The 21415-nt window shown below is 43.1% G+C and overlaps 1 protein-coding gene across 1 annotated transcript; it reads left to right on the top strand.

Moving 5' to 3' along the window:
- Positions 1-15089: 15089 nt before the first annotated feature.
- LOC145797595 (uncharacterized) lies at positions 15090-15608 on the top strand. Its single transcript, XM_082884972.1, has one exon. The coding sequence runs from the start codon at positions 15090-15092 to the stop codon at positions 15606-15608; it is 519 nt and encodes a 172-aa protein (XP_082741098.1).
- Positions 15609-21415: the final 5807 nt, after the last annotated feature.

The following is a 21415-nucleotide window of genomic DNA, read 5'->3' as shown; positions in this document are numbered from 1 at the left end:
CGCAATTGGTGGAATTACAACTTTTCAACAAGAATCCTTGCATTATAAAGGTGGGATATGTACATGGCGAATCATTTAGAACTAGGATCATTCCCCACAAGTCGGGTTTAATGACAGAATTTTCGCAAGTGCTTCGAGTTCCAGTGCTTCGAGTTCCTGAGCCGATATGGAATCTATCTGACAATGGTCGTCTCAGTTAGGACCTAATTTTCCATCAACCGGTCTCCTATCATCCGGAAGTACCTTTAGCATTAACTCTCCCGGTGTGTAGCAGCGCAGCTGAACGCGTTGATTATACGACTTGGCTAGCTACTGCTGGTATCGCCTAGGGCTACCGTGGCTTTTCGCTAGGGAGCCGTCCGATATCGTCGAGGCTGTTTCGATTTGGCCCTTTTGTGGAGTTGGCCTGCGACTCCGTAGGTGTCTTTTCAGAAAGGAGATAACATGCTTGTGCGGATTGCCGGGAACCACGGATTTGCTCAATGCCGTGTTCGATCGGAAAACGTAACAGCTGATGATAGGTGCTTGGCACGACCTGAATGGTATGCAACCAAGTTCGCCCCATGATGAGATTATATGACGAAGGGAGCTTGACGAGCAAGAATTCCACATCCACTATTTGGGTACCTACTCGAACGGGTAGTGTGATTTTCCCCAACAGGTACTCTGGATTTGCGTTGAAGCCGAATAATGGATGAGAATCTGGAGACAGGTTTGATTCGTTGAAGCCAAGTTTGATGAAGGTCTCGTAATACATAACCTCCGAAGTGCTCCCTTGGTCTATGAGGACGCGTTCAACGGTAAATCGGTTTACGTGTAGCTCAATGACCAGTGGATCAATATGGGGGAGTGTTATGCCGATAAGATCGGAATCGTCGAAGATAATACTCGGAGCTTCGTGGGGCCGTTTCGTTAGTGCGCGTTGCTTCTGGGGGGCTGACTGAATTGCGTGTACGGTAAGAGGCGTTGGAAGGCTGTATATCATATGAATGACGCTGAGCGGAGGTGAATCCTGCTGAAGGGCAACTGCTTTGATTGCGCTCGTTCGGACATGTTGCTGGAGCCGACCATCTTGCACCAATTCCTGAAGGTGGTCTTTCAAGGCATAGCAACTGTCCATATCATGACTGTGATCTTTTTGATATTCACACCGTCTGTCCCGCCTCCTTGTGTCAGGAGGTCCCACCATTTTGGACAGCCATTTGAAGAACGGAAGATGTTGCATTTTGGACATAACCGAGATGATTGGCTCTGACAGCTCCGTATATTTCTTGTCGGCGCACTTTGTGCATATACTATTAACTTGCAATTGCTCATTTGCACGGTGTGAGCATTTATCGCTTGATCGGCGAGAATCCTGTTTCTTGTCTCGTTTAGCCCGTTGTCGTGGTTGAGGGCTCTGAGGTGGTACGAAACTTATTGGCTGAGCAATTTCAGGAGGGGCCGCTTTGTTGGCCATGTGTCCGGTTTTAACCCGCAAGGCATCATCTTCCACTTTGCAGTATTCCTCTACTTTCTTCATCAACCCCCAGACTGTTTTGGGGGGCCTTCTAGTCAAGGAACTGCGGAGGGCACTATCTGGATATAATCCCATTTTGAAAGCAGTGATGGCCATGGAGTCATTGCAAACGTCATCAACAAGATTAAAACATTCCCAATATCGCGCCGAATATGCTTTTAGTGTTTCTCTTGGCAGGATTTGCATTGCCCAGAGAGAGTCGGCTTGTTTCGGCTGGACCTCGTTGGTGATGAATCTGGCCCTGAAGGACTTCTGTAATTGGTGGAAGGTTTTGATCGAAGCCGGCTCCAGTTTATAATACCTCCTAATAGCCAATGGTCCTAAACTGCTGGGAAATATTCGGCACATGAGGGCCTCATCGTCTGCATGCAATGTCATGGCTTGCTTGTAGTAGCGGATGTGACCAGTGGGGTCTGATTTTCCATCATAGAGAGTAAATGACAGAGCTTTAAACTTTTTGGGCAGGATCGCCCTCGCGATCCGTCACACAAAGAGATCATGTTGGTCCTCGTCATCTGAACTGTTTCTTCTGCGCTTATGCCTTATACGTGGCCCCTCTTCGGAGGAGCTGGAAGTTTCAGGTCGTCCCTTCTTTTTAGGCTTCGAGGATAATGAGTTGGAGCCACTATCAGTGTCTTGTTGCCGGGCTCAAGGTCGTCGACCACCTGCTTTCAGAGGTTGTTCCGGATCTTGGCGCACAGTTTGTTTGGATTTTGCCACCTCTAGGGCCAAATCCTGACGAAGATGCTCGTTCTCAGCGATCATGTTCTCCAACCTCTGCTTGTTTTACTTTTCCTGGTCCATGATCGCTTGCATTGCCTCATGCTCTGGAGTCGAAGGTGAGACGAAGTTCAAAGCGCGTCTTGCTGGGATAATCTCCAGTCCATGCATGCTTGTTGGAGTGAAGTCGTCTATCTGCGTGGTTTCATCAGTGACTATTGGAGGGTCCTCCGTCACGCCCGCCATGGATATGCTTGAGTATTCCCACAGACGGCGCCAATTGTGGGGAAGTGGTTTTGGAAATACTCTTCCGATCCTGGAAGACGCTAGTGATCCTCTTCTAGTCACCTGAAAAGAAATAAACACTCCGGTTCGGGGTGCCGAAATTAGCACTCCGACGGACAAGTCAGTCTTAACACTCAAGATTACTTGTATTCTAAGTTAAACACAACAATTTTTACCTGCCTCTTTCTGGCTGATGTTCTTTTATTTATATCTTCTCTCTGGGGCCTCGGGATTGGGCCCATTCTCCATTCAGCATTCGGCCTCTTTCGGAGCAGACTGCTTTTTAATCGCCCCCTCACTTGACCGGCCTTTTGACTGAATAGAGTAGGAGGCCGAACATGTGGGAGGAAGCCGAAAACTATATTTATATTCCATATTCCAAGTTCATCCATTCGGCCATTTTGCGATCCACGATATTCGGCCCCCACACTAATCAAACATTTCTTAAAGTTGGTACTCTGTGTGTGTGCGAAGATACCAAGTTCAATGATACAATTATATTCCACGTTAAAAATAGTATCAATTCCATGGTTAATGAGTATGAAAGATAGACATTAACAAATATTATTTTTTAAAATTAGATGATGAAGTTTTCAAAGCAATGATGATGTTGTAGTTATCTAACAGTTGATTTTGATTTTGAATTTGTTTTACAATCTTCTAAAATGAAATAGAGATTTTCATTTCACTATAAAAAGGAGATGATGAAAATCCCATGAATAAAATTCTATTCCCAAAACTTTTGTGGTGGTTTATTTTTGAAAAACTTTCAGTTCAGTGGTAATTTTTAAAACAATTACAAATAAATGGTATATTTTATAAATATTAATAATTAAAATTATAAATTTTTTCATGTATATGTAATAATTTTAAGGAATTACTATTGATGTGTAAATTTTCTTTATTTTTTCCACCGTTATAGGATTGTATATAATAAGTTTGGACTAGTGGTGGTTGTTAGACTCATTTTATTTTTTCTACAAATACCACTTTAGCCCCATCTATGTAAATCTTAATCTTCTTGTTTTTGTTTTGAATGATAAGGAAGCCAACAAGATGAAAGAGGCGAAACATAGCCCGCTGAATGGATACTTAGGATTAACAACTCGCTAGCTGAAGTGGAAAAGCCGTTGAAGATGAGTATATATAAAGTTCTAAATAAACTTGTAAAAATCAAGGAAGATGCCTATACACCTAGCATTGTCTCCATCAGACCATTTCGTCGTCATAACAAAGAGTTGCAAGCTTTTAATGAGAACAAACCGCGATACATGCTACTTCTTTTTATGAGAATATCTAAATTTGCACTTGAAGAGAGTTATAAAATATTGGCTTACCCTAATTTGGGTGAGACCATATCTATATATGATCAATATAAGATACATGGAAAAGGAATTAAATAATTACAAAATCAAACCCTAAAATTAAATTCCTAAATTAAATATACAATATTCCATATTCCAACATTCCATATTCCAACACTTCCATATTATATTCCAACACTCCCCCTCATGCTAGGTCAAAGATGTCAACCAACCCTAGCTTGCCAATGGAAGATCGAAGTAGGGATGGTCCTACAGATTTGGTGAAGATGTTAGCAATCTGATCAGAAGATGGAACAAATGAAGGACATACAATGCCAGCTCGAACCTTTTCCCGAATAAAATAAATATCAACCTCAATATGCTTAGTGCGCTCATGAAGCACAGATTCAAAGGCAAGTAAGATGGCAGACTTATTGTGACAAAATAGCTTGGAGGAATTATTTTCCTCAAAGCCTAACTCAGTAAGAATGGACCGAAGCCATAGTAACTCACATGTCCCATGAGCCATGGCGTAGTATTCAGCTTCAGCAGAGGATCGAGAAACAACTGCCTGTTTTTTGCTTTTCTATGACAGAAAATGGGTACCAAGGAAGGTGCATTCCCCATAAGTGGAACGTCTATCAGTCAATGAACCGACATAGTCTGCATCAGTAAAACAGGACAATCCTGTCTGAATCCCACCACTGAAGAATAAACCCAAACCTGGACACGAATTGAGATATCTCAAGATGTGGTGAACAATATCAAGGTGAGCAGTACGGGGTGAATGCATAAACTGACTAACCACACTTACAGCAAATGTCAAATCTGGTCGTGTATTAGTCAAATAGATCAAACATCCTACCAATCTCTGGTAGCGAGTTGGATCAGAAAGCAACTCACCAGACTCAGTCGAAAGTTTCAAATTCGGATCCATAGGAGTAGAGGCAAGCTTGCACCCCATCATACTGGTGTCCCGAAGAAGATCCAAAGTATACTTCCGTTGGGACAATGATATCTCACTATGAGAACGAGCTACTTCAATCCCCAAGAAATATTTGAGAGGACCCTAGTCCTTGATGTAAAAAACTCAACTAAGCTTCTGTTTTACCTTAGCAATACCAATGGTGTCATCTCCTGTAAGGATGATATCATCCACATAGACCAACAAAATAATACATCGACTAGTGGGCTAACGACGAATGAAGCATGCATAGTCGGAGCGACATTGAGTAAAATCCATGGGTAGGATAATAGAGCTGAAATGATGGAAGCATGCACGAGGAGATTGTTTCAAGCCATAGAGAGACTTACACAGACGACAGACCTTGCTAGCATACTCCCCCTCAGCCCGAAACCCGGGTGGAGGATCCATGTAGATAGTCTCAAGTAAGTCCCCATGAAGAAAAGAATTCTTGACATCAAGTTGATGAAGGTTTCAAAAAGAAGAGGCAGCCAAGGAAATAAGTAAACGAACAATGGTCAATTTAGCAACCGGTGCAAACGTAGCCCCAAAGTCCTTGCCAGGAACTTGTGTAAAGCCCTTAGCAACAAGATGAGCCTTATAGCAGTCCACGGTACCATCAGCCAAGTATTTGACAGTAAAAACCCATTTGCACCCAACAGTCGTCTCACCAGAAGGTAAAGAGACAAGATCCCAAGTGTGATTATGCTCCAAAGAAGCCATTTCAGTTTGTAGAGCGGCAACCCATTGGGGATTCTGGAGAGCCTTAGACATAGACCGCGGGATAGAGACCGACTCAAGTTAGCCAAGAAAAGACCGATAAGAAGCTGAAAGCGAATCATAACATAAAAACTGGGAAATATGGTGATTAGTACTAGTAACCAACCAAACCGATTAGGGGGACGGTGTTCACGGGTTGGATATTGGGAATGAGCTGGGGAGGGAATAGGAGAGGGTGTGCCTGGGCCGGAGGACGAAGAAGATGCTGGAGGGGGCGGAACACGAAGGTGACGAGAGTGTATCGGTAATGGCGGAGGACTAACAGGTGCAGATACAGGCGATAAGGAAGGAGCAAATGAATCGATGATAGGAATAAGGCGAGCACCTGGTGGCACAGCAGGAGGCGGTGCACGCGAGACGGAATCCTGAAACACAGGGTTAGAACCAAAAAATGGCAGAGCTTCGCAAAATGTGACATCCATATAATGATAAAAACGACAAGATAACGGATCATAGCACCTATAGCCTTTAGAGAGACCGGAATAGCCTAAGAAGATGCATTTAAGAGACTTGTTATCTAACTTGGTCCGAGTTGGACTACGATCCTGAACAAAACAAGTACGACCAAACACACGAGGCACAAGAGGAAATAACACAGTATCTGGTCGAAGTAATTGAAAAGGGGCCGACCCATGAAGAATCCGACTAGGTGTCTGATTAATGAGGTAAATAGTAGTAAGCACAGCCATATGCTAGTAGGATTTAGGGACATTCATCCCACAAAGAAGACACCGAACAACAGACATAATATGACAGTTTTTACGTTTAGCAATCCCATTTTGTTCAGGGGTGTAAGTACAAGTGAGTTGCTGCAAAATTTCCTGCTGATTAATTTAGGAGTGAAATGCAGCAGAGATGTACTCCCCCCATTATCAGAACGAACATTGCGTACAATGATATGGAATTGGGTTTTGACCATTTGGAGAAATTGAATAAAAAGTGGAAGCACATCAGACTTCTTTTTAAGAAAATAAACCCAAATACACCGAGAATGGTCATCTATGAAAATGACATAATAACGATGCCCAGAAAAAGCCAAACAAGGATAAGGACCCCAGATGTCAGAGTGAATAAGGTCAAACATACATGAGGCACGATACATGCGAGGAATATAAGAAGTACAAGTATGTTTAGACAGTTCACAAATAACACAATGAAACTGATGATCCTTGCGAGCATTATTAAGTGACGGAAAAAGTAAACATAAATAATTAAAGTTTGCATGTCCTAAACGATCATGTCACAAGGCTAAAGTTTGAAAAGAAAACACATAAGAAGACGACTCAGGTAACATAGCTGTTTGCAGGCCAGAAGTGATAGGATGAAAAGGTGGTGGATCCCCGAAGTAGTATAGCCCGTTGCGCTCAAACCTCCTGCCAAAAATCTTTTTCGAAGTCAGGTCCTGTAATAAACAATGATTAGGTAAGAAAATAACAACACAATGAAGGTTTTTAGCAAGGTGACTCACAGAGAGAAGATTATAAGCAAAACAGGGCACATGTAAGACAGAAGTAAGTGTAATATCAGACGATAAGGACACATCACCCTTACGTTGGACATGTGAAATAGACCCATCAGCAAGACATATAGTCTGAGCAGTAGTAGAGACAGGAGAGGATAAACAAGAAAACTCACCAGTCATATGATCATTGGCCCCAAAATCCAATACCCAAGTAGGTGCAGTGCGAACATGAAAAGCTATAGGAGTACTTGTAGCGAGTGTAGCAGTGGAAGGAACACTTGGAGACATGGTAGTGAATGAACCAAGTTGCTCTTGAAGGCGACCAATCTGAGATTGAAGCTGATGAAGATCAATAGGATGAGGCGGCTGAGGAGTACTAGAGGTGTCTGCAAGAACAATAGTATGGGGAAAGCCCGATGGGCGTGTCCTTGCAAAGCGTTGCTTCAACTCAGGATGAAGCTTGAAGCACTGTGCTTGGACATGACCAGACAATGATGACAAATAACCTTACTACTAGAAGCACGAGAACTAAACTTGGCAGCAAGAGCCATCTGAGTTGAAACGGAAGATGAGGCAGGTACAGAGGAAGAAAGTGGAGCCACCGGTTGAATCAATCGACGACGATGCTCCTCACTGTCAATAGTAGCAAAAGCCTCATATAAGGATGTCATAGGTGATGTGTTCAAAATCTGAATACGAAGAGAATTGAATTCAGGTTTTAAACCCGTCAAAAATTGATAAGTGTGCTGGCGAGCAAGACAAGTAGACACAATAGAAGTGGCAATAGCTGGAAAATCACTCAATGGCTCATACTGTGCTAACTCCTCCCAACGAGACTGAAGATACCTAAAAAATTCAACAACGGTAAAACCCAAAGTTTCTTGAGAGGCATGAGAAATATCCTGATACCAAGAAGAGAGTTGTAAAATATTGGCTTATCCTAATTTGGGTGAGACCATGTCTATATATAATCAATATAAGATGCATGAAAAAGGAATTAAAAAATTACACAATCAAACCCTAAAATTAAATTCCTAAATTAAATATACAATATTTCATATTCCAACAGCACTTCCTATCCTCGAAAAGTGTGTCATTGCCATACCAGCTTTGGAAGGAGATATCCGAAGATGTTATTCAGAAACTATAGACCTAGACAACCACCAGTTAGTTGAAATGTTGCTAGTTGATGGGTGCTTCATACTCGAACTGTTTTTGAGGAACTCCAATATTGACAAATATAAAGACAAAGTTGCTAACCCGATTATCAATGATGCTTGGACTGTTGCAACTCTTCAACATGATTTGGCACTACTTGAGAACCATATTCCCTTTTTTGTTCTGCAAAAGTTGTTCGACACTATAAAAGAGCATATACCACAACCATCATTTACTGAGCATAATGTTGCCAAAATAGCATTACTCTTTTTCAAATCGGCTTTGGGTTTGAGCGACCAAGCAATTCAAAGTACATCCTTGGAACTCTCTGGTGAGTATTTACTTCATATCTTGCACAAATTTTACCTCCCCACATCTGATGAAAGCCCTGAAAACATACACAAATCTCACCTCCCCATATCTGACAATAACAATGACGATGGTGATCGTCAAGCCTTACAAACAACTGGATTCAAAAATTTGAACCTCGGTACAAAAATTGTCTCTCTAACCTAACTCCACCGCCATTAACAAATTCTTCCATCACAAAACAAACAACGCACACTTGGGAGAGTAGAGTAATTAGGATTTTGTTTCAGAGTATCAAATATTAGCCATTAATAAATTTAAGATGGCAATTTTCCAAGGAATTCTGTTGGTCATAGTCCTATTATTAGTACCAATGGTAGCAGCAACTACAGTAGTAGGACTCGGAGGAGCAGAGGAACAACATGATGAGTGCATCATTCCCACAAGTTGCACAAGACATCACTGCCTTGAAATTCGATTCCCTTTCCACCTAAAAGGGAAACAGCCCGACTACTGTGGTGGGTATCATCCTAGCTTTGATCTTTCTTGCACTCCTTACAGCATATACCCTATGCTCCAACTCCCAAATTTTGTGAATATGTGTTTGTCAAGAAAATCAACTACAAATCTCAAACCGTACTTACGTCAGACCCCCATGGATGCTTCCCACGACAGCTCCAAAACCTCGACTTATCTGTCTCTCCCTTCCAATTCCTATCAAATTATGACTACTATCGTGACTTTAGCTTCATTAATCGTTCCCAGACACTGGATCAATTTTGGCTTGATTGGTCTCGGATTGCTTGCCTTAGTGACCAGAGTCACCAAGTTTATGCCACTTATTCTTGGTCATTCCTGGATTTATCTTGCACAAGGATGGATAACATGTCACTTCCATAGGAAAATTTTGGTTATGCCTCCATCACATTTGATGATCTTCAATTGAATTGGAGCAAACCGGAATGTGGGAACTGTGAAGCATAAGGCAAGTATTGTAGATTCAAGAATAACAACAGCAGTGGAACAACTGAATGCTTAGACAAGCCCAAATGACCATCTATGGGTACGCTTGTACTCTAGCCAGTTTCAACCCTTTTACTTCAAGTTACGATTATTATATTTTGTTTACCATCTTGTTTCATGTGTAATTATTGCGTTCACTTTACAATGATGTCATCTTCTACCACAATTTTGAATTGAAATTTGGGCCGAACTTATTCTCTCCAATTCAGACAATTGAACTAGACATCCAATCTAAGTTTCAGATGTGTGCAACGTCGGTATTTTCCCAAATTAATGGCGTAGATTTTGTTTACCTATTTACAACTCAATAGCATACCCAAATAAAAAAATTCAATCCAACGTCTTTGGGCTACAAGATCATTTAAGCTTCAATGCCCTTGTTTTATTTTGTTTTGATCTATTAGATTACTTAGCCTTGTTGATTGTGTGACGATGATAAGTCTTGCTATATAGATTAGGTTGTGTGCTTTTTGTTAGAGGTAGTAAACCTAATGGAGGATGCGTTGAGAACCTGATTAGGCCTTTGTTATTTACTGATTTAATGGTTTTTATTTATTTATTTGTTTGTTTGTTTGTTTGTTTGTTTGTTTGTTTTCTGAGGAGGTTTAACCCTATTTGGATATCTGATTCTATCATGTCAGTTTTTTTTTCCTTAGCACTGAAAAATACATTTATTATGAATCTATATGGTAACTTTTTTAATTATATATATATTTGTGTGTATTTGTATTTTAAAGGTGATAGTTTAAGAAGTTTTTAAACTTTTACAGGTGTATTGAGGAAACTAGAGATTACAGGTGAATTGATCCTTCCTCTTTTTTAATTTGAATTTTCAATGAGGAGGTAGAAATTTACTAACATAGTCTATTATGATTGTAGGTGGAGTCCTATGTCTGACTCTTTTTGTTATAGTTTTCATTACAATATATCTTGTCTATAGATCAAACAAAATGAAAAAAAAGGATCAAGTAAAAATTGACAAATTTTTAGAGGATTACAAAGCTCTCAAGCCTGCAAGATATTCCTATGCAGATATCAAGAAAATAACAAATCAATTTCAGGACAAAGTAGGCCAAGGAGGTTACGGAATAGTGTACGAAGGCAAGCTTTCCAATGATGTTCATGTCGCGGTCAAGATCGCATGGTGGGATATTGTGTTGACGGATTCAGAAGAGCTCTTCTTTATGAGTTCTTACCAAACAATTCACTTGAAAAGTTTATATCCACTGATAAAGAGAAGAATTCACTTGGTTGGGAGAAGTTGCATGACATTGCTCTTGGCATAGCTAAAGGAATTGAGTATCTTCACCTAGGGTGTGATCAACGAATCCTGCACTTCGATATTAAGCCTCACAATGTCTTGTTAGATAATAAGTTTATGCCGAAGATCTCTGATTTTGGTCTAGCAAAATTGTGTTCAAAGGAACAAAGTGTTTGTTTCCATGACTACAGCTAAAGGGACTATGGGTTACATTGCACCCGAAGTGTTCTCCAGGAACTTTGGGAACGTGTCATACAAATCAGATGTTTATAGTTTTGGGATGCTGTTGCTAGATATGGTTGGAAGGAGGCAAAATACGGTAACACAAAACAACAGTGAGTGTTACTTTCTGGAATGGATCAAGAAGAAGATCTAGGAATACAAATTAAGGAAGACGGTGACACGAAAATTATAAGGAAACTAACAATTGTGGGACTTTGGTGCATACAATGGTACCTAGTGGACCGACCGTCGATGAAAGTTGTGGTGCAAATGTTGGAAGGAGATGGGGACACTCTAACTATTCCCCACAGTCGATTTGCTTCCACAAATCCAATGTCAACGAGGGGAACAATAGGTGAAAGAACTTTTAATAGTGAGTTAGAAATAATTTCTGAATATGAATTAGCGATATTTTTTTGACTATGTAATAGGATTACTTTCATTATTCTTATCAATGAGTGTAGAATTGATTGTTTATGAATGTAATTACTATAGCCTTTCAATACTAACATCTTATATATGGCTTTTGTATTAATAGTCCTCTTGTAATGGTGTGCTCTATATCATAAGGATATTCTTATTAAAGTATTTTTTTTACCCAAAAGTTTGACAAACCAAGTACTCATCATCTTAGTAATGGAAGTTTGAATAACATTAAGGGCCAAATATGACAATATGTTATGAAAAATATCAACAAAAATTCTAACTATTCAGCAAAATAAAGTTTGTAGTTCAGTGGTTTTCTTTTACGAGGGCTATGTTGGATTTGGGCTCATTGTCTACTTTCAAGTTGATTTGGTTTTGTCGTAGTACATTTTTATGGATTTCTGGAAAAAACTATTTAGGATTCTTTTGAAATTTAACTTTTTTTTTTAATAATTTTTTAATTTTTTACAAAAACAGACTTGTAAAAAAATTAAAGAAAAGTGTTAACTTTTTTATAAGGACTTTTTGACTAAAGTGTGACTTTTCAAAATAGGCCTTAGTCAACTTAGACTTGTTTTTTTTATTTTTATTTTTTTTGTCATGTAGGGTATCCTAGGCCAACTTATGCATATCAGATTAAGTCTCTACAGCCTGAACAAGCCTACCGAAATAGGGTTTACGCCCTGCGGTCTGTGACCTCAAGGTATGTGTTTGCTGGCTAAGGGATTCGAACCTGAGACTTGGGAGGGAGCAAACCTGCAAGTCTTAAGCGTCATCTACTAGGCCAACCACCCTGTGGTTACGTAGACTTGTTTTGAACTCTCTAAAGCTTTTCATTAGGTGTTTCTTTATTAGTTTTAAATTGAATTGTAATAAAATTAACTTTGTCTTGAATTAGCTTGTTTGGCATAAAGGTTTGGGTTGGGTTAGAGCTATTTTAACCACAAAAATATAAAATAGATTTTTTAATTCAATATGACAAAATGTCACATCCAAACCATAATTATTTTATTTTTTATCACAAAAATCAAAAAATCAAAAAGCACATCCCAAAAGAGACGTTTTAGCTCAGGTTAAAGAGAAAATATCATTTTCCCTCCCAAACTATCACGCGTATTTCACATTGACCCTCATACTTTGATTTATTTCAATTTAGTATCTGAACTTTCCACAAATTGATCAATTAGCCCCCTACTGTCACCTTTCGTCTACAATTGAACTAAATGTGTTGACGTGGCATTTAAAATTTCATTTTACCCCCCAAACTATATCTTAAAAATCAATTTACCCCCAAATTAAAAATCAATTAGCCCCCAAACTATACTTTAAAAATCAATTTGCCCGCCACATCAACACATTCCATTCAATTGTGGACAGAAAGTGACAGTAGGAGTCGAATTGATCAATTTGTGAAAAATTCAGGTACTAAATTGAAATAAATCAAAGTATGGGGATTAACGTGAAAAACTCATGATAGTTTGGGGGAGGGGAAATGATATTTACACCAGGTTAAAAAAGTCAAAAAGTCAACCCAACTGTCCCTCTGTTTATAATATCATCCTCGGCCACACCGCCCTTAACGCTTTTCAAGCTGTCACTTCCACGTACCATCGGCCATGAAATTCCCTAAAGACCTCGGAGTTGGCACCGTCAGGGGGGAGCAGACTGTGGCCAGAAAATGCTACGTCGCTTCACTAAAAGAGGTCAAGCTGAAGGAGACTATGATCATCGAAAGACTCGACGCTAGAGACGAAGATGAGTTAGTCAGAGGGGAACCAGTGGAAGAACTCGTTGAAGTCCCCATCGATCCCATTAACCCAATAAAAACAGCCAAGATCGGCAGCCAACTATCCTCCCAAGCCAAGGCTGACCTTACAACCCTCCTAACTGAACACAATGATGTGTTTGCCTGGACCTATTCCGACATGCCGGGTATCGATCCCTCCTTCATCACTCATCGTCTCAGCATCGAGCCCCATTTCTAACCCTTCCGCCAGAAGCAGCGTATCTTTCACTCGGAACGTAACGCTCTTATTGCTTCTGAAGTAGATAAACTACTGGAGGCACAGTTTGTCAAAAACGTGGACTATCCCAGATGGGCGTCAAATGTGGTCCTGGTCCGTAAAAACAACGGTAAATAGCAACTCTGTGTCGACTACTCCGACCTCAATCGAGCTTGGCCCAAAGATAGTTATCCCCTTCCTCGCATAGACCTGCTTGTCGACGCCACGGCCGGGCATCAAATGCTCAATTTCATGGATGCCTTCTCTGGCTACAATCAAATTCTGATGCACCCGTCTGATCAAGAACACACCTCATTTATCACTGACTGGGGAAACTACCATTATCGTGTCATGCCATTTGGGTTGAAAAATGCCGGAGTAACTTACCAACGGTTAGTCAATGTCGTTTTTCATCACCAAATAGGTTGGAAGATGGAAGTGTACGTCGATGACATGCTTGTTAAGAGCAAACTCTCCTCTAATCATCTAACAGACTTGCAGGAGACCTTCGACACCCTGCGTAAATGCCAAATGAAACTGAATTTGGAGAAATGCGCATTCGGCGTCGGATCTGGGAAATTCTTGAGTTTCATGGTCAGTCAACAGGGTATCAAGGCCAACCCCGAAAAGATCAAGGCTCTGATAGAAATCCAGTCACCCAGAATGGTTAAAGAGATCCAAAGGCTTACTGGCAGAGTCACCACCCTCAACCGTTTTATTTCCCACGCAACAAACAAGTGCCTTCCCTTCTTTAAATTCCTTCGGTAGGCTTTTGAGTGGACGACCAAATCCGAAGAAGCCTTTCAATAATTGAAGCAGTGCATGGCTAACCCCCTCTTACTTTCTCAGGAGCTCATGGGTGAGCCCCTGTTTCTCTACTTAGCCATATCGAACACCGCAGTCAGTGTAGCCCTCATTAGGGAGGACGGCTTAGTCCAGCGTCCGGTTTATTACACTAACCGGGCTCTCAAGGGAGTAGAACAGAACTACCCGTTGCTGGAAAAAATGGCCCTGGCCTTGGTGATAGTCTCGAGACGACTCTGACCTTACTTCCAAGCTCACTCCATAGTGGTCCTCACTAACCAATCTTTGAAGAAGATAATGCAACAACCAGAGTTGTCTGGCAGACTTATGCAATAGTCTGTCGAGCTTAGCCAATTTGAAGTCTCTTACCGACCTCGAACAGCGATCAAAGGGCAGGCTGTCGCCGATTTTATCTTGGAATTCACCAATCTCACTCCAACCACAGCCCCCCTACCTAGGCAATTCAACACTGAGGCGGAAGACCCCCACTCTTGGACCCTCAATGTCGATGAATCACTCCGCAAGGAAGGCAGTGGAGATGGTCTCATCCTCACCGCCCCCGATGGTGGTTATTTCAAGTGTGCTCTCCGTTTCTTGATCGACGCCAGCAATAATGAGGCCGAGTATGAGGCCTTGATAGCAGGTCTTCACCTAGCCAGAGACATTGGTGTAAGCCATATCTAGATGTTCAGTGACTCTCAACTGATCGTCGGACAAATCACGAGGCAATTCGATGCAAAGGAAGACACAATGCGCGCTTAAAGGGATATTGCACTCCCCCTTGTTCGCCTTTTCAACACTTTCCACATCAAACACATCCCTCAGTCAGAAAACTCCAAGGCAGATGAAATGGCTCAATTAGCTTCCGCCGACCAGTCAGATCTCAGCCGTGGCATCCACCTTGAATACTTGGCCCACCCGACTATTTCGTCAAACCAACAGGAGGTCCACTTCCTCCAAAATGAACCTATTCCATGGGCGGCAGACATCCTTCTGTTTTTGACAAGTGGGGAATTGCCAAACGACAAGCAGCAAGCTGCCAAAGTCAGGGCCCGGTCGTCCAACTACATCCTCATCACCAGCCTCCTCTACAAACATGGATTCTCACAAGCATACCTCAGATGCCTCAATCCTACTCAAGCGACCTACGTGATGAGGGAAGTCCACGAGGGTGTATGTGGTAATCATTCGGGTGCCAGGTCACTAGCCCATAAAATCCTTCACACCGGTTACTTCTGGCCTACTCTCAACCAAGATGCCACTGAATTCGTGCTTAATTGTGATAAATGCCAACGCTTTGCCAACATCCCCCATGCTTCTCCTACAGAACTGATCACACTTTGCAGTCCTTACCCATTCGCCAAGTGAGGGATTAACTTAGTTGGCCCATTGCCCACTGGTGGAGGTCAAACCAAGTTTGCTATCGTTGCCAATGATTACTTCACTAAGTGGGTGGAAGCAGAACCCCTCGCCACAATTACCGAACGGAACACAACCAGATTCATCTGGCAGTCGATTGTATGCCGATTTGGAATCCCTCAAGCCATCGTCTCAAACAACAGCAAGCAATTCGACAATGCCAAGTTCAAGAAATTCTGTATAGAGCTTCACATTTGGCCATGTTTCTCTTCCCCGGGTCATCCCCAGGCCAATGGGCAAGTTCAGGTTACCAACCGCTCTCTCCTGAAAATCATTAAAACTAAGTTGGAAGCCGCTAAGGGACTCTAGGCTAAGGAATTACCAAACGTACTTTGGGCCTACCGCACTACCGCTCGAACCCCCACTGGGAAGACCCCCTTTCGTTTAACGTACGGCGCTGAGACAGTCATCTCAATGGAAATTGGCCTGCCAACCCCGAGGGTTTTGCACTTGAATCCAGAACTAACCAAAGAATTGCGTCAGGCTGACTTAGACCTGATTGAAGAGCTCCGAGAAACCACTGCTATCAGACGGGCCTCATATCAACAGAAAATGAGAGCACACTACAACTGCAAAGTCCGACCGAGAGAGTTCGCAGTTGGCGACCTAGTTTTGTGCGAAGCAACTCTTGCCACCAAAAATCCTACCAAGGGCAAGCTAGCAGCCAAGTGGAAAGGACCTTACGTTATTAAGGCCAGACCTCGCCCGAGCACTTACCGACTCCAGGATATAGAAGGCCAAGACCTCCCCCACCCGTGGAACGCTGAGCACTTGAAGCGTTATTTCCAGTAAAGTGCCATGTTTTATTTTTGTATTGATCATTTGCTGTATGTTCTTTTTGACAATCTACGCACTTGGTTATTTTTGTCCTCCTCATACATGGTGTAAATTAGTGATTAATAGGCTACGCCTTAAATGACAATGATTTTATGTCTCCGTTATCTGCGTTGTGTTTCAATAACGACTTGTTAAACAGAGTTAATTAAAGCCTCAGCCAGACTGAGCACGAAGAGCTCAGCCAGACTGAGTTTATTAAAGCCTCGGCCAAACTGCGTACGAAGAGCTTAGCCAGACTAAGTTAATTAAAGCCTCAGCCAGACTGAGTACGAAGAGCTCAGCCAGACTGAGTTAATTAAAGCCTCAGCTAGACTGAGCACGAAAAGCTCAGCCAAACTGAGTTAATTAAAGCCTCAGCCAGACTGAGCACGAAGGGCTCAGCTAGACTGAGTTTATTAAAGCCTTAGCCAGACTAAACACGAAGAGCCCAGCTAGACTGAGTTAATTAAAGCCCCATCCAGACTGAGCACGAAGGGCTCAGCTAGACTAAGTTAATTAAAGCCTCAGCCAGACTGAGCACAAAGGGCTCAGCCAGACTGAGTTAATTAAAGCCTCAGCCGGACTGAGCATGAAGAGTTCAACCACATGAAGAGCCTTCCCAGTTTTACTTAGAACTCGAAGGAAGAATTCGGCCAGTCCATTTTCATAATTAATGTCACAATCCAGGCCTATACTATAACATTTTTTAACATTTTCTACATTTCTAACTTTGCATTTTTAATTTAGTTAAAATCCAAGTCCATAGTCATCCAAGTCAGTCTTTCATTTTTAACTTCTTCAACATTTTCTTGTATGCCCAGTTTTAACGATTTTTGTGTCATGGTTTCCTCACAAGTTAGGCTGGCTGCCCATTTCCAAACTTTTTACATCACAATCTACTAGCAACTTTCACTATTCACAGACAAGTCTTACTTTCACACCCATTTTTCTTTGAATTCTGCTCTGCCATTTTCATCATTTCCAAATTTACAACTCACAAGACGTAGCGACAACAATCATACCAAAAATTCGTTGTTTTATTTACACACTTACGATTTCATACACTTCGCTGTAGGAATTGCAAAAAATTACATGTAAAAAAAAAAACAACAACAACAACAACAAAATAAACAAAACACAAAATTTATACATACATCACTCTTCCTCACTAGAGGCCAGATCTTTCTCCTCAATCCCCTCATCCAGGGATGTCTGGGCAACGTCGTCTTCTGCTACCTTCACGCAACTGAAATCCACGTTTGGGAACAGTTCTTGCACTTTATGTTTGAAGGTCATCCATCTGCTGTCCCACAACTCAGCCATTTCATGTTTGTAGAAGTCTGACCGCTGGAAGCTCTGGATCACTTCCTCTTCACTCCTACTTCCAGCGGCCGCTCCCAACGGCCCAGCCCCCCCATCCCCCTCTCTCACTAAGCTCCTGGCGACTGTGGCATCAATAGCTATCTGGAAATCGGCGGACTCCTTGAATTGCTCCACCGTCGCCTTGCACAGGTCGAGGTACGCCGCTTTCTCAAACACCAATTTGGCCCTTTCCTCCGCCAGAGCCTTCTCCAACTCAGCGATCTAACCGTCTGTCGTTTCTTTGTCCTTGATCGCCTGGTCACGCAGCTCTTCATTAGAGGTCATGGCCTCTTCCCACCTCTCGTTGGCGGTGGTGCAAGCTTGTTGGACTTCTCCTAGTTTCCTCTTCTCGCCCGCCAACTCGAACTCAAGCGATATCGCCTTGTGGCACTCTGCTTCCAGCTCTGACTTGGTTGCAAGGAGCTCGGCACTAGCTCGCCCCACCGAGTTGCTCTGCACCATCACAAACACCTCCATGACTTTCGCCTTTTGAGCATACTCTAACCCCTTCGTACATACATTTCGAGCGGCATTCCTCTACCCTGCTGTTTCAACCCTTAGGTTGTGCAGCTGCAATTTTGACTCTTCCAGCTGGGTCCTCAGTGGCTTCACCTCCATCTTTGAGCGTGCTGCTTTGTTCATCAAGGCACTCACCAGGGTCGCTGCCTCCATCTGGGCTGAGCAAAACCCCCGCAAGAGGTCGGTATCTGTCAACCGCGCTATGGACCGTACGGCCGTATCCTCCACCACTCCAATAAGGCGGTCGGCGGTGACCCTGGCTTCCTCCCCTTCTGTCAAGCGACCTGCTAGCGCACGCCCGTGGTACAACGCGGTCGCCAGCGCGGCACTCATCACTGGTTTGCTGATCCCAATTTTTTCTTCACTGGGACTGGGGGTTACTTCTGGGGTAGATACCACCGTCGTCGCCATTTGGACACTTGAGCCCAAGTGTTCGCTCTGTACTTGGGCACTCGGACCCTTATCCTCCTTCAGCACTTGGGTGGTCTCCCCTTTTATAGCCGCCTCTGCCCTTCCTTCTTTCATCTTCTCCACCATAGGGGCAACCTCCCCCCCAACCTTCAACTTTTTCAAGGCAGTGCGTCTTTCCCCCTCTCTACGCCCTCTCTCTTCTTCCTTGACTTCTAAAACTGCCTCCACCTCCAGCTTACCTCTCTCCTTCAATGGGTCAACTGGGGGCGGAAGAGGGGCAAACCCGGTTAAATCTTTGTCGCCCAGTGGCTTGGGACGCGGTCGGACAAGCTCCCTCATTACCAACTTAGGGGCAAGCCCCAATTGTGTCTCTTTATATTTATCCGCTCTAGCGAACAATCTCTTCTCCTCCTCCTCCTCCTCATCCTCCTCCTCCTCCTGCCTTCCTCCGTACCTTCAATTCTTCCCTCGCTGGACCCTCCTCAGACGGCTACGGTCCCAATTTCAGAGCAAACAAGGTTGAAGGAAGGACCAGTTCATCCCACCTTACTCCTTTCTCCTCCCTCCACTCCTTCATCTTCTTCACCCTGTCTTCGACTGCCACATCCAACTTTGGCTCAACCGATTTTGTGGGGACCTTCCATGTTGTGCGAACCCCCCTCCCACCGTTCGCTGACATGAAAAACCACCTCGATCTCCAGCCCTTCACCGAGGACGGCAAGCCCACCACTAGACCCTGGCCCACCACAGCCTGCAAGGTCACCCACGTCTCCTATTGACCGGAGGCCTTGTAGTAGGAGAAGAATTCCTCCACCGTCATGACTGCCCCTCCGGTCGCCTGCACCCAGGCACTTGCACAGGCCATTAATATCTTCCAGGCATTCGGCATCAACTGCCTTAGCACCACCTCTAACCTGTTAAGCACATCCACCACAAATTGGGGAAGTGGTAGCCTCAGACCCCCCCATCCCCGCGCAACGCCTCTTCGTATAGGCTGAACTCGTCAGACTGTACATCTGACGCCCTCTCCTTGGACGTGGGCAGCCTCAACCCTATTTTCCCAGGAATTTGGTACTTCCTTCGTACCCCCTCCAACTCCTCCGCTGTAAACGTGGATCTGTCTGGCTTGGTGTGCCAGTGATCCGGCTACACTTGGCTGATGGGCCTCGCGGCTGCAATCATCGGCATCGAACAAGCCTACACTACTTGACCAACTACCCTCGCCTCTTTTCGCTCCACCTAATACTGTTCCGCTAATTCCACCGCATCGTCATCACCCAACAAGTCAAGCCTTACGGCTGGCACTTCCTCTTGGGCCATCCTTCCTACGTGTCTACGTATTGCTTCAGACACTGGCACAAGGAAGTTCGCAAAGTGTTGCAGAGATGTGTCACGCGAGATAAATGAGTTCACTTCAGGGATGTGTTGGTTCTTGGCAATAAGGTAGGTAAAGCGAATATAGCGATCTCGGTTTTTCCTTTCTTTATTTATTGTGTTCCGGACTCAGTTCCGTGGATGTGTTGTTGTCTTATTTTCGTTTCCATCCTTTGCTCTTTGTATTTGAGTCTTGGGTTGTGTTATTGTGTTCCGGACTCAGTTCCGTGGATGTGTTGTTGTCTTATTCTCGTTTCCATCCTTTACTCTTTGTATTTGAGTCTTGGATTGTGTTGGGCAGGTTTGAAACAGGTTGGTTGTGTTTAGAAACCAAAAGTTGATGTCCAGATTTTGGCCTTCACGCTCGAGCGGGGCTTTTGACGCTCGAGCAGGCGTTTTGACGCTCGAGCGTGATTTTCCATCTCCCAGTATTTTTCTTCTGCAGGTCGTCGATGCTCGAGCGTGGGTTTTGACGCTCGAGCGGGCCTCTTTGATTTTGTCCCTTTGCTCGAGCGGGGACTTGGGCGCTCGAGCGGGGACCATCGCCTGCAAAACTTCTGGGGGGTTGCATCCGATGCTCAAGCGTGAGTCTGTGTCTGACGCTCGAGCGGGGCGTTCCACGCTCGAGCGGGGAGACTTGTATATTAGTCCAAGTTTCACCTTTTTGGATCACTTTTTCAACTCCATTTCTCTCTCTTACTTTTCAAAAACTCCATTGGAGAGCACCTCACTCTAAAACTCCAACTTCTCTCTAGGGTTTGATCTAGTAGGTGTATTTTTCTCACCTTGGGCCTTTGTAAAAAGTGTGGAGCTTGTTGAGGGCTACATTTTGATCCGAAAATATTGGGGTTTGGAGCATTTCGAATTTCTTCATCTTCTTCCTTTGAGCTCCGAATTTGAGGTAGGGATGACTACTCATTTATATGATCTTTGACATAAATTTTAGTCACTTTGATTTAATGTTGAAGTTGGGTGATTTTGGGAGTTAGGGTTTCTAAATGTATAAGGAGGGGTTTTGTTATTTTGGCTCATAAATAGGTATTTTGGGCCTTAAAATGATGGTATTGTTGTTGGTTGTTGATATTTGTGCCTTTGGGCCAAAGTTAAGAAAGAGGGAGGAAAGCCCTAATTTTTTTGTTATGAATTAATTTATATAATTAATTTGGGAATGTTATGGAAATGTGAAATTAAGGTGAAAATGTTGAAATTGGCATAATATGAGATAGAATGGTGGAGTTGGATTTATTAATCGCTCACTTTGAAAATGTTGATTA

This window comes from Camellia sinensis, chromosome 8 (assembly GCF_055761805.1).
Source record: "Camellia sinensis isolate YWXY chromosome 8, ASM5576180v1, whole genome shotgun sequence".
Classification (NCBI taxonomy): domain Eukaryota; kingdom Viridiplantae; phylum Streptophyta; class Magnoliopsida; order Ericales; family Theaceae; genus Camellia; species Camellia sinensis.
This window is presented reverse-complemented; position numbering and strand designations above follow the sequence as displayed.